The sequence below is a fragment of the Culex pipiens genome, chromosome 2 (genome assembly GCF_016801865.2).
Source record: "Culex pipiens pallens isolate TS chromosome 2, TS_CPP_V2, whole genome shotgun sequence".
NCBI classification, from domain to species: Eukaryota; Metazoa; Arthropoda; class Insecta; order Diptera; family Culicidae; genus Culex; species Culex pipiens.
In genome coordinates this window covers 135,279,987-135,292,705 of record NC_068938.1, presented here as the reverse complement: position 1 = coordinate 135,292,705, position 12,719 = coordinate 135,279,987, and the positions used below count along the sequence as shown (strand labels likewise).

The 12,719-nt window shown below is 40.9% G+C and overlaps 1 protein-coding gene across 1 annotated transcript; it reads left to right on the top strand.

Annotated features, from left to right (window-relative positions):
* The first annotated feature begins 161 nt into the window (after nt 1-161).
* Nucleotides 162-11,270, top strand: LOC120417581 (zinc finger protein 594-like). Its single transcript, XM_039579692.2, has 5 exons — nt 162-325; nt 1,240-1,410; nt 1,471-2,031; nt 2,089-2,655; nt 10,442-11,270. Exons 2-5 carry the CDS (start codon nt 1,240-1,242, stop codon nt 10,973-10,975), a joined length of 1,833 nt encoding a protein of 610 aa, XP_039435626.1. The 5' UTR covers nt 162-325; the 3' UTR covers nt 10,976-11,270.
* The last annotated feature ends 1,449 nt before the right edge of the window (nt 11,271-12,719 follow it).

Genomic DNA, 12,719 nt, shown 5'->3' with positions numbered 1-12,719 from the left:
ACTTTTGACTTAGTGAAATGTATTTTTTGGTAATAAGCGTGCATCGTTGTACTCGACGTAACAATGAGTTATTTTAGATAATCGTGCGGCTCATCATAGACAACCCTGTTTTGCGATGTTTTTAACTTCTATCAAAAAAGCGGAAATTTCCAAAAAAGAACACTCGATTCACGAGGGAAGTGCCCCAGTTTCTATTTCTGCACAAAAAATTGTTAGTTTTTTGCAAAGTCTTATTCGGTGGCAGCAAAATCCAAGTTTCAGTGTTTGTTAAATGATTAGCGGTTTTATTTTATAAAAATACTTTTTCCTACATTGTTTATTTCACGTGAGTATTTTTGCCGATATAAAAGTTGATCTTCATCTTGCTGTGATTGTATCACTTCCGGTTTGGGCTGTAAGGATTTGTTTCTCATTCGCCATTTTGGCACCGGAAATCGTGTGCACTAAGGGAAAAAATAATGGAATTGTTAAAATTAGTTCGGATGACTCATGTATGCAAATAAAAGGTCTATCGAGAAATTGAAAATAAGAGTGTGTGCGTGCAATATGGAGTTAAACTTTCCGAAGTGCCATGGTAAACTTCACAGCATTTGCACAGAAAGCTTAACTTCATGATGCAGATTTGACAGCTAGATATAAATGTTTTCGAAATTTTTAATTGAGGCCAAAACAATTTTTTTTCACCAAATATTTCCTGGAGAATGTTGGCGCGATTACTTCCATCATCCTTTCTGTCTAAATGGGCAGACCAACTGCGTAATTTTAACCGAAAAGATGATTCGTTGTATTTGATTGAGTTTGAAAAGGTTCTATAAACTATTGTCTTTCATATGTTTAAAAAAACTTCAGAAATGTTCGAACAACAACCGAAATACAAAATATTCCAACGAAGATAATTCTGCCAGAATCCTGCCAGAACGATGGAACAATCCACTTCTGTAAAAACTCTGCTAGATTCCTGCTAGAACAGAAAGAACTCGAATTCGATGTTAAAAGTGAGAAAATAAAAAAAAAACTGTTTTTTGTCCGTGATTTGATTATGTATCTGAAGTTTTTATGAATCTTTCGGATAATCGAGTTTGTATAAGGAAAAGAATGACAGATAAACCGAGGAACGGCATGATTTTCCATCGAGTAACTAATGTTGGAATCTGAGTCGGGAGAACAGGAAGTCAGTTGAATTCAACTAAAGAGAACAGTATTTTTTTTAAATTTCCAAACAAAATTGCTTATTCCCAGATGGATCATCTTTCGCACGCCCTGGAACATGAGTCGTACGAGCAAGTGTTCGTATGCCCCACGTGCAAGACCTTCTCCTCGGAACCGCAGTGCAAGAACAATCACAACGCGCTCAAGAACAACGGTCGACAATCCACCCTCAGTAAACTGCTGGCAAACTTTGTCAGTGTGGTAAGCTAATTTACCTAAACAAATAATAATAAAATACTAAAATTTTAAACTTTGTTTCAGGGCTACCGAATAGTGCCCAACCCAAGTGCACTCGATACCAGCAGTCTCCGGTCGTGGCGCCCGGTCAAGCAGTCCTTCATATGCCACGTGTGTGGCGTGGAGTCGTTCGATGCCACGTGCACCAACAACCACGACGACGTTGTAATCCCAAAGGACGTCTGCGAACGTTGCTCGGCCGAGTTCAACTCGGTCAGCGAGCTGTTACAGCACAAGGTCAGCGCTCACGGCAGCGTGGAGGTCAAGGAAGAACCGCCGGAGGTTCCGACGGAGCAAGAAGTCGTTTCAACGGAGAGTGAGGTTCCTGCGGAACCCTCGCAGGTCCCGACGCCGACGGATAAGTGGAAGAAAGTTACGGATAAGTTTACGCAGCTGGTGCTGAAGGGAACGCTCGGGATGGGCCAGTACCAGGTCATGACGTCGAACACCGGCTTCGTCTATCCGGAGGTTCAGGATAAGGAGGAGGATATTTTGGAGTGGGACGACAGCATCGAGCTGGCCGTTCTGAACGGCGGAGGCAGCGTGACCAGCTTGACTAAGAGTGAAGAGGTAGTGGTACCGGAGGTAATTGGTTTCTGTTGATGTTCTGAATAGTTCTGAGTATTTCCACTCCCACCGCAGGTCGAGGAACCGCCGAAAGAGCCAGTTCCCCCAAACGTCAAAATTCCCAAAACCCGACAATTCTTCCGCTGTCTCAAGTGCGACACGGAGTTCCCAAACGCGCACCGTCTCATCTTCCACGACTGCCCCCAGCGGGACCAGTTCCCGGGCTTCCAGTGCCAGTTCTGCCAGCGCTGGTACATCAAAGAGCAGTGGTTTATGCGGCACTTGAAGCTCCACCAAGATCTGCTGCCGCTGGCGTGTCCCCAGTGCGACGCTAACTTTCTCGCGCCGGAAGAGCTGGAAGGGCACCGCTGCAAGAAGAAGGTAACGCCGAAGCAGAAGGAGATTATCGATGTGGTGCCGAGCGAGAGTAGCGGTGGCGGCGGATGCGGTCGTGGCAAAGGTAGCGGCTCGGGCAAAGTGGTACTGCCGCATTACTACATCTGCCAGATTTGCAACATTTCGTTGCGCAGCGAGCGGCAGCTTAACCTGCATCTGCACATCCACCAGCTGGCCAAAGCGAACGCGATGAGTGCGGCCATGCAGCGGGCGGCGGCGGTGGCGACGACGGGGGAGGAGATGGAGGTAAGTGTGGTCGCGGGGCCATTTTGGAATTATTTTTGATCAACGTTTAGAGCTGGATCAAAATTATCCACATCTACATTTATAACTGAAAACTTTACACTACTTTTTATACTTTTGCCTACACAATTTTTACAAATGGGTGTTGAATCCTCTAAAAATGCTACGTCATTTCAAATGACTCATTTGAGGATGGCCTTGATTCATGTTTTTATATGCTTTGCTACATGCTGTTTTGTGATTCCCGCTTGGACCAAGTAACCCTCGTCAGTTACATGATCTCCAAGTATGGATTGTAAGGAGTTTTTATTATTATTATTATTATATATTAGATTTTAAACTGATCCTCGGTCCAAACCTGGTCGTACCACCTGAAGGGCCCAATAAAAATAAGTTATGAATAAAAAAAATGCTGTTTTGTGAAATTTCAAGCAATTTTAAAGCAAAACAATCATCATTTGTCATCTCGGACATATCATACCTTTATTATACACTCATAAAGCTACATAGAACAAAGTTGGTTTTTTTCAAGTCCGGTTTTTGTATCATTTAAAAAAAAATATATGTTTTGTACAAAAAAATAATTCTATTGCATGTTATGAAATTATTCAATTTCAGCAAAAAACTCATGTTTTATAAATCTATCTAAAATTTATCATCGTTTGACAACCATAAAAAATATATTGTAAAAATTATACCCTGTGTGGGTCCTAAGCATTAGCTTAAATTTGTGATATTATTGTTCACAACGAAAAAGTTTATTTTTCTGAGTACAATTACAATTATTGAACGACTGCCAAGGATTTAAAATGGATTTTAATTCAATTTTTAAAAATTTACTTCACGGCTATTCTTGACAGAAGAAGTCCTACTTGACAGCTCGTTCCAAAAGGACCATAGTTGATCCATCGAACAGTGTTGTCTTCTACTTTTTTGCATTAAGCGGTATACGCACTTCGGAAGGAACCGGTCAAGAAAAAAATCAAATGGGCAGCAGCAACAGCGCAAGCGAGTCAGAGAGGGTGAAGAAAAGCCCCAAGAAATTGCTCCCTCTCCTTTGTTCTGCTGTTCGTAAAGCTGTTTCTTGACCCCTTTCCTTCCGATCTGCATACTAACCTTTAAAATAAAAAAAAGTGATCAGAAATGGTTTTTAATTGTGTTTTTTTTACCGTTGTACATTAAAATTTACATAGGGCTTTAGGACCCAATTTAGGTATTAAAAAAGGTGCAGGTGGTTATGTTACACATGACCAATATGACAAAGTAGTTGTTTATTTTATTAACATTCCAACGCCCAAGGCTCCAAAAAAGTTGGAACGGTAACTTCAACTCAATGGTTCTTGGGCCTAACTCAACCAATCAAGATGATTCTTCTTTCCAGTGATTTGTTAGGATGTCTAGATGATTCTAGAACTTTGCAGATCTTAATTTGATCAAATATGTAATTTTTGCGATCAAAAACATCGTTCCAACTTTTTTTTTCACGTGTAAAAAAAATTTGCCGAAAATTCCGCGAAGGCAGTGTTTTTAAAAAAGGTGGAACGATGTTTTCGGTCGCAGAAATTAGAGATTTGTTCAAATTAAGTTCTGCAAAGTTCTAGAATTATCTAGACATCCTAACAAATCACTGGAACGAAGAATCATCTTGATTGGTTGAGTTAGGCCCAAGAACCATTGAGTTGAAGTTACCGTTCCAACTTTTTTGGGAGGCTTGGGCGTCCGTGTAAGTTAGACATGCGTTGGGCGTTCCAGTGTTAATCTTAATTAATCAACTGTCCGTTTTTTTTGACGAAGAACTTCGTCTTAGGGCTCTATACAGGGTAGCAATCCAAAATTTCGCGAAGCGAAATGAAACGCTTTGGTTTCACCTTCCCCCCTCGGCAAATTTCCCCTCTTCTTAGCGCACGCTGGTTGGTTGAACAAACGTTTCCCAATCAGTCAATCGAGAGACGTGAGATTGATGTATCTAAAATCACCCCCACTCTACCTCATAATTTTCGGATCGTCGACGCGGCAAAAAGCGAATAAGGAGATGTAGGAGAATGGGTGCAAAAAGGCGGGGCATACGTCCCCGATCTAAATTAACACTGGAACGCCCAACGCATGTCCAACTTACACGGACGCCCAAGCCTCCCAAAAAAGGTGGAACGGTAACTTCAACTCGCTGGTTCTCGGGCATTACTCAACCAATCGGGACGATTCTTGTTTCCAGTGATTTGTAAGAATGTCTAGATGATCCTCAAATTTTGCAGAACTTGATTTGATCAAATCTGCGATTTCTGCGACCAAAAACATCGTTCCACCTTTTTTTAAAACGACTACCTCCGCGGTATTTTTGGCGATTTTTTTTACACGCGAAAAAAAAGTTGTAACGATGTTTTTGATCGCAAAAAATACAGATTTGATCTAATTAAGTTCTGCAAAGTTTTAGGATCATCTAAACATCCTAACAAATCACTGGAAAGAAGAATAATCTTGATTGGTTGAGTTATGCCCGAGAACCAGCGAGTTGAAGTTACCGTTCCAACTATTTTGGAGCCTTGGGCGTTGGAATGTTAATGAGAACCTAACCTTAACCCGGCGGCTCCCTCCCACTAACATTTACACACAAGATTCTCTGTAATTACTCTTAGCTTTAAGTAAAATGTAATTACAAAAGCCGACTCGGTCCTAACCAGGTCTCATCACCGAAAAGGACCTAAAAAAAAAGTTTTATGAAAAAATATCCTTAACCCGGACGTCATTCCAAAATTTTACCCATCTTGGACGAATGCTCTCCCGATTCTCCAGAACTAGAAGATGCAACTCTTTTGTGAATAATTTGGTCGCCGTGAAAAGGGCCGTTTGTGTTTTTCTGAATCGCAGCAACCGTCGTCTACTTCGAGGTGGTGTAGTAGGTCACGGCCTACGTCCCTCCGAACACAGCATTTTTGATAAACACTCTGGGCAGCAGCCGTCGGGCGGTGGTCTGAATTTCCCGGGCGGACATAGTCATTCCGCGACGTATAGTGAATTTTGATACCCATATTACTCAAAATCGTATGGTTCAGCAATTGTCCTCCCGAGAGAACCTTGCCTCAGGGCACCGGCCACTCCAGGTTGTGGTCAATACTGTCAAAATTGCCATTTTTATTACCAGTATTAAAAAGTGCCACAAAAGTGTCACAAGCATAACCAAAATGACGGAAAACGAACGAAGAATTCAAATCTATAGACCCTTAAATAAGGAAGCCTAATTCCCAAGCCACCACTTGGTGGCGCAGGCGTCCAGAGCTGAGCTTCTCTCGCTTAGGCAGTTCCAACCACATTGTCCCAAATCATATCTATATTCCGGTGAGCCTCCTGGCAATCTGCATGAGGAAAGAACTCCTTTCAAATTAGTGCACACACTGTGTCTTTCAATGTGTGCGTGTGTGAGTGTGAGCAATCGAATTATCAACGTGGGGCCCGTCGTTGATGAAAGTCTGATCGACACTAAATCCTCCAGAGGCAACCTGTTAGTTTGCATAGTATCGCACGGCATGTTGCTGCTTCCACGCGACAGAAAACTATTGCGTTGCATACATCATCTCTTCTTGGGACGTAAGATTCAAGTACCTAAAATGTCACGCAGTAGGGCATGCGATGGAAACGCGTCATCTTCTAAAAAAATTGGATAGACACCGTAGATAGTTGTTCCTTTTCAAACCAAATACACCGAAAGCCAACATCCCCACTTGACTCCTCTTTCGGCTACTTCGTTCGTAACTTGAGGTGAAGCTGATCGTCTCGTTCCTATCTTGTAGCTTTCTTTAGGTGACCACCTTCGTTTTTCTGCATGAATTCTGTCGAAATCTGCATGATTGCGAAAAAGTCCTTTGTACTGACGGCCAAATGGTGCTAAAATATCCGACACGCGAATTTTGGCTGCAAGCTGAACCAATATTTTACGTAGCACTTGGAGATAAATAGCGTCAACTTCTCAAAGTGGTTCATGAGGTTGAGATCAATAATGTCCAAGTTAAGGTTTACCATCCAGATTTAAAATAAATATAGATTGCCTTTGCCATCCAGCGAGCTCTGCCATCACTTGCAGCCCATCGAAATTTAATTCTGTCCTTTGTATCTCCTCCAAGGAATAAAACAACCTGCTTCAAGGTAGTCCCCCTCGTGGATGTATTACGGCCATGCAAGTCAGACAGAAATCAAGGATCAAGGATAGAACTGACATTTCTTGAAGATGTCCGTCTTGTCTGACTGCTAAACTTCGCCCTCCATCTCGTAGAAATGTTTCAAAACGAGCTCAGTTACATGGTGCCGACAATGCTCCTTGAGCAGTCAAAACTCATGGCCACTACTTCATCCGTTGCGATAGCTTCAGTCCCCATTTGTGTTTTTCTTCGTTCGGCAAGGTAGCGACTGTAAACGGTTTCGATGTGCCTTCGCCAGTAGCCTCTTTCTTCCCGGTTTCGTTGTATGGGATTATTTTTCCGTCCCAGTGAATGGTTAAAGGGACATTCAAGTCCCTTTGATAATGTTATAAATTTGATTTAAAAAAAAAAAAAAAAAATACATCCCTGGGCTTTGTCATAATGAGTGTCATAGGTTTGATGCTTGTTTGGCAAAGAGTATGATTTGATTCGATGTGGAATTAAAATCGAAGTGTTCAGTATATTGCTGAAGCTTCCATTTTTACACATGGACACCACTTCATGCTGCGAGAACCCACTTTGGCGTAGTCTCAGGGCTTAATCGATGGCCGGTAAGCTGTCATCGAGACAAGGAGGTTCTCTGATAGTGGAAATATCACATTTGTACAATGAACCGCTACATATGTGATTTTTCCCTATTTTAATGTGGGTGTCAGGTTAGGATGCGGGTTTAAAAAAATAGTGTTTGTAGAATTTAGGATTTTAACTATAAATATCAACTTTTTATACTTTGCCTTTAGTTATTTAGGGACAAAATTAGTAACAGTGAATTTAGTAATTCTATCAGAATCGGTGATTTTCATTCAAGTAGCATAAAAACCATTCTGATTTGTCAAAATTTCCATAGAGTCTCGATCAATCAATAGTGAAATGATATCGGACTAAATTCGTTGATCTGTTGAACTAACGACTGTCGGATTATGATTGTATCGACCATAGAGTTATTTACGTGCGCATGTATTGCGTGTACGTACACGAAAAAAAGTGAGGTTAAATTTTGTCCGGCCAGCAAAATCAAATGGTGCGCTAGTGTGTGTACGCGAAACGTCATAAAGCTCTATTGTTGCGAATCGAGGATCTACTGGAATTCTGACGATCAAATGGTCGTCTCTTTTTCAATTCACGACTTGTAAAATATGAAATGTTAATCTATTTTCTTGTGTTTTTTTTTAAGAAGCCAGACAGGTTTTAAAAGAAACGTTCTAGATTTTTTGGCTATTAATTAAAATGTCGGGGATTTGAGATAAGAGTAGCTTTCGGATAGGTTGCTTTAAATCTTGTATCCAATTCAAGTTAGGTAGTTATCCGCAAATGAATATTTGGACTTATATGAATAATTGAACATTGTGGACTTATGAATAACACACAACTGTGCATTTATTCTAGAGTCAGATCCTTACAGCGTCAGTGTTTATTTGGTCGAAGTGTACTAATTCATTGGCAGATCTGATTCTAGTTGTAATGTACGACAAGACTACTGACGGACGTGACAGGACGAGGGCCCAGTTTAGAGGTTTCGACATCAACGATGTGCGGCTGGATCACCCTCCCAAAAAAAAAAAAAAATTTGATTTAAAAAAAATACATGGAAGTCACTACCTGAGCAACACAGGTTCTTCTGTATTTTATCCTTGGTTTCCTCAACGTGTTGTGATCTAACATGTACTCCTTTTCATCCAGAATTAATGCACGGAAAGGAATCGTAGCCTTTCGGTTGGATATACCAGTTCACTCAAGAATCTCTTCAAGCGTTATGTAATCCCATAATATGTAGTTTGATTTTCTGAAACTGCGCTTCCATCTTCATTGTTTGCGAGAGTTGACGTTTTGCGTCGCGTTGATGATAAAAAACGTCATGATTCGAAATCCGCACATTTAGTAGCATATTATTTTTGTTATAGCTGGCAAAAAATCATGTAACAAGTTGGAAATGTAGAAATATCATCAGGATGTAGTATAAACAGCCACGTTTTAGAGAATGCATGCAAAATATGTCTTTTCTAACAAATTTTCATCAGAATTTAAAAATTAAAATGACTTTTGCTTCGAATCCCGGACACTGATAAAAGCTGATTCGAAATCCGGTCACTTTAGCTTCGAATTCCAGACACTCGATTTTGCTTATGAGCCGCACACATTTGACCTGAAATGTTAGTGAATGGCAATCTTTTGGTCTCAAATAAGCTGTTAACATCAAAACAATCGATATTTTATGTAAGAATTTGCTAGAATTTAAGGAAATCAAAACCATAAATTTCTGCTTTGCCTTCCCGGTGCATCGGACGCCTATGAAATATTTCAGTGAAATGTTTCATATTTTTGGTAAACTTATAATTTGATTTTATATAACTGTTTTGGCATTGACTACAGCGTTCAAACAAACTTTAAATGAAAGTTGATGTTAGAATTCGTCAAATAACACAGTTTTGACATTCATAATGCGAACTTATATCAAAATAATTGATAAAACAAGATGAGGTGTCTGGGTTTCGAACCATCCGGGAATTCCAATCATGTTGTTATTCATAGTTACGTAGCTGCCAAAAGTTATCCAAACTACAACTGCAAAACACGCATTGCTGAATAGTTCTCTCTGGTTATTTCCTAACCTAACCGAATGATATTTGGACGATAAATGAGCGAGTTGTGGCGCTTTAACCATTCGTGGAAATACGATGTCCCATCCCAGAGGGTACCGGAGCACCAAAACTTCTTAGTATGGTAACCAAATATTGGATGGTAACCAAGTATTGTGGCGTGTCCCCACGCTTCTTCCTTCCATGTAAATTCAGAGTTGTGTTGTTGTTGAGTGTCAGTGCTCAAATTCATACCACTTCAACCAATCAGCTCTGCGGTAAACTTTACGCAGTGGACCTGTCCGGTTTAACGTTTGCGATGTTTCAATGCATTCTAGTGCGACGGTGCACTACTGCTGGTTTTTCTACCTAGTTATCATAAGAGAGCACAGAGGGATCGAATTTACAAGAAGAAAGCTAGGCATATTTTAACCTAACGCCTTTTCAGGATTGGCTGCGCTAGAGTTTGATTAGGTTAGATGAGATAACAAATGGTGTTTATTTTTAAGTAGAAACCTTCATCTTTTTTAGACAACAGTTTTAAATCTAAACTTTATTTAATTAGATCCTATAAACAAATGTAAACGCTTAGTCCGATAGACAATGTCATAAGGTGTGAAGTAAAAAGTACAGAAATGTAACATCAAATTTGCAATCGAAAAGTACTTTACATTTTTTTTATGAAATGCATTGTTTCCAAAATTTAGCCACTAAAAGTTAGATTTTAACCAGAAAAATCTGTTTTTCGCCTTTTAAAAAGTGTCCATGAATTTCCATTTCTAAAAATATTTTCGTCAAAAAGTTTTGAAAATATAAAAAAATGGTCTAAGAAACATTGAAGATTTGACCTAGCATTCAAAATTGAACCGAGTTGGAAAATGCTGACTATTAGAACTTGAGAAAAACTGCTTAGAAAAAAATCAAACAACACGATGCGATGTTTTTTAACAATGCATATAATTTTTAGAAAAGCTTTACTTAAATTGAATTTCTTTCAAAATGTTATCCAATCTGTTCCTCTAGATTCCATCATCGCCACTGGCCACCGAACCGGAAGCCCCCTCCACCAGCGACGCCAAATCTCCACCGAAGCAACAGTTGCACATTTTTGAGTGCAACATTTGCGCGCTGACGATGCGCTCGATCGAGGAGGTGCGCGTCCATCTGGCCAGTCACGCCAGCAACCGGCTCTACAAGTGCGAATCCTGCAACGAGCGGTTCGCGACCACGCGGAATCTGCAGCAGCACAAGTGCGCCAAAGTCGCGACGCCGGTACCACCACGCAAACAACCGGCACCCAAAAGGAAGGCCAAGGATCCGCCCAAGCAAGTGGTGGGACCGAAGGTGGTTTCGAAGAGCGTTGATGAGCAAGTTGAGGAGGCTTTGGTGGAGCACAAGTGCGTTCACTGTGGGAAGATCTTTGGGCAAGCAGCTGGTCTGGCTTGCCACATGAAGGAGCACGGCGGAGATCCCGAGGGACGGTTCCAGTGCGAGAAGTGTCCAATGAAATTTAAGATTTTGAGAAATTTGATTGTTCATCGCGCAAAGTTGCATTAACTTTTCTTGATAAAGTTGTTACTATTTTTCTTCATTTATTTTGCTACAAATAAACTATAACGCGACTCCATTGATCAACACAAACCTCGCGCCTCGCATGAATGAAAAAAGCCGAACCGCAGCCGAACGAGCACGTGTTGAACTCTCCCTCCCCATACAAATGATAACGTTATCCGCGTCGGCTCGCCGCGTCAATGTGGTAGTGGTTGTTGTTTACGTTTCAACAGCCGGTCGCGAATTCCACAACGCCGCACCGCGCTGTGTTGTGTTTACGTTTTACTACTTGTTGCGCGTCGTCAGGGTCTGCGTGAGTGTGTGTGGGTTCAGAGACTTCGGCTGTGTTCGGCGAAAAGGGCTCGGTCGGCGAGCAGAGTTTTCGCGAAAGACTCTTGGAGTTGTTCAGCTAGCAGGGTGAAGTGGGTCGAATTGATGTTTTTATTTTAAATTATTTTGCAGGTGCGAAGCTGGTAGTTCAAATTATTCAAGAAAATAACTGCTTCTGGAAAAGGCAAATCGAATTGTGATATATAACATCTAGATGCTGAACCACAAAGTGAGACTGGCTATGTGAACCCAAGTAGAATGACTGCACTACAGATCATTGTGTTAAAATAATCGAAACAAGCTTTAAAGCAACCAGTAGTCAATGAACAATAAGCTGCCCTGGAAATGCCTGTTTCCTCAGTAACAAGAACATCACAACGGAAAGTTGCGAGTCGAATAAGCAAAAACGCGTTGCAAGGAAAAGGATTTGCCAGGCCATCACAAATATTATGAACTTGTATGCCAATAACTGTCATCTGTGATGAACAGAAACAAACAGGAACGCAATTTAACAAAGCAGAATGCCACAATGACATTTTAAATGCTTCAAAAAGAACGTTTCGAACAAAGAAAAAGCATCGAAGAAAAGCAACATCGATTCTATTTGCCAATCCAGTAACGTGGTTATCAAGGACAAATATCATCTGTATCCCAAAGAAGAGGTCGAACGCCTGGCATCTTTGAGAAAAGGTTGAACTCGTTAGCAAAAAAGTTAGACTAGATGCAGTCAAATCAACATCATTCCGGAGTTCGATCCGAAAGTCACAATCCAAAACTTCAGATAATGGACTTGTTGTATACTGCGATCTTCGCTGAAATTTGAGTGTTCCAAATTGCTGCACGACGTTCGTGTTAAAGATTGAGATCCTGTTGCACTGTCAAAACATCAACATCAATACCTGAACCTAAGTGGTTCAACATTGAAGAGTTACTAACCAAGAATCTACAACTGCGGTTCGAATTGATTCAGTAGCAATTTGACTCAATTTATAGCAAAGTTATGCCAGAAATGTAAATGTACTGCCCGACGTCCGTATTAGAGACGGAGGTTTTTTATGCTCAGTTTGGAAAAGTCTTCAAACAATCTCTACCACATAAAAAAATTAGAAGCATATGTTGAAATCGAGCAGATCTTTGCGATTGCAGAGGCTTTTGAGGAATTCATGAAACCAATATATATTTCTGGAAGGGAAATGATTGTTATTTGGCATTCCAGAGATATTCAACAACGAATTATCCGAGTTTCCGCTCCACGATACCAATACCCTTCCGTACATCTCCTGAAGCAACACAACCGCGAACCATTCGACCAGCAGGAACCACATGGAGCAACAGCATTACTTCACACGCCGGGTCACCCTAGTGCGGCGTTAGTCTCACTTGCTAGCCGCACCAAGTTAGTACGGATTGCTTGCAGATC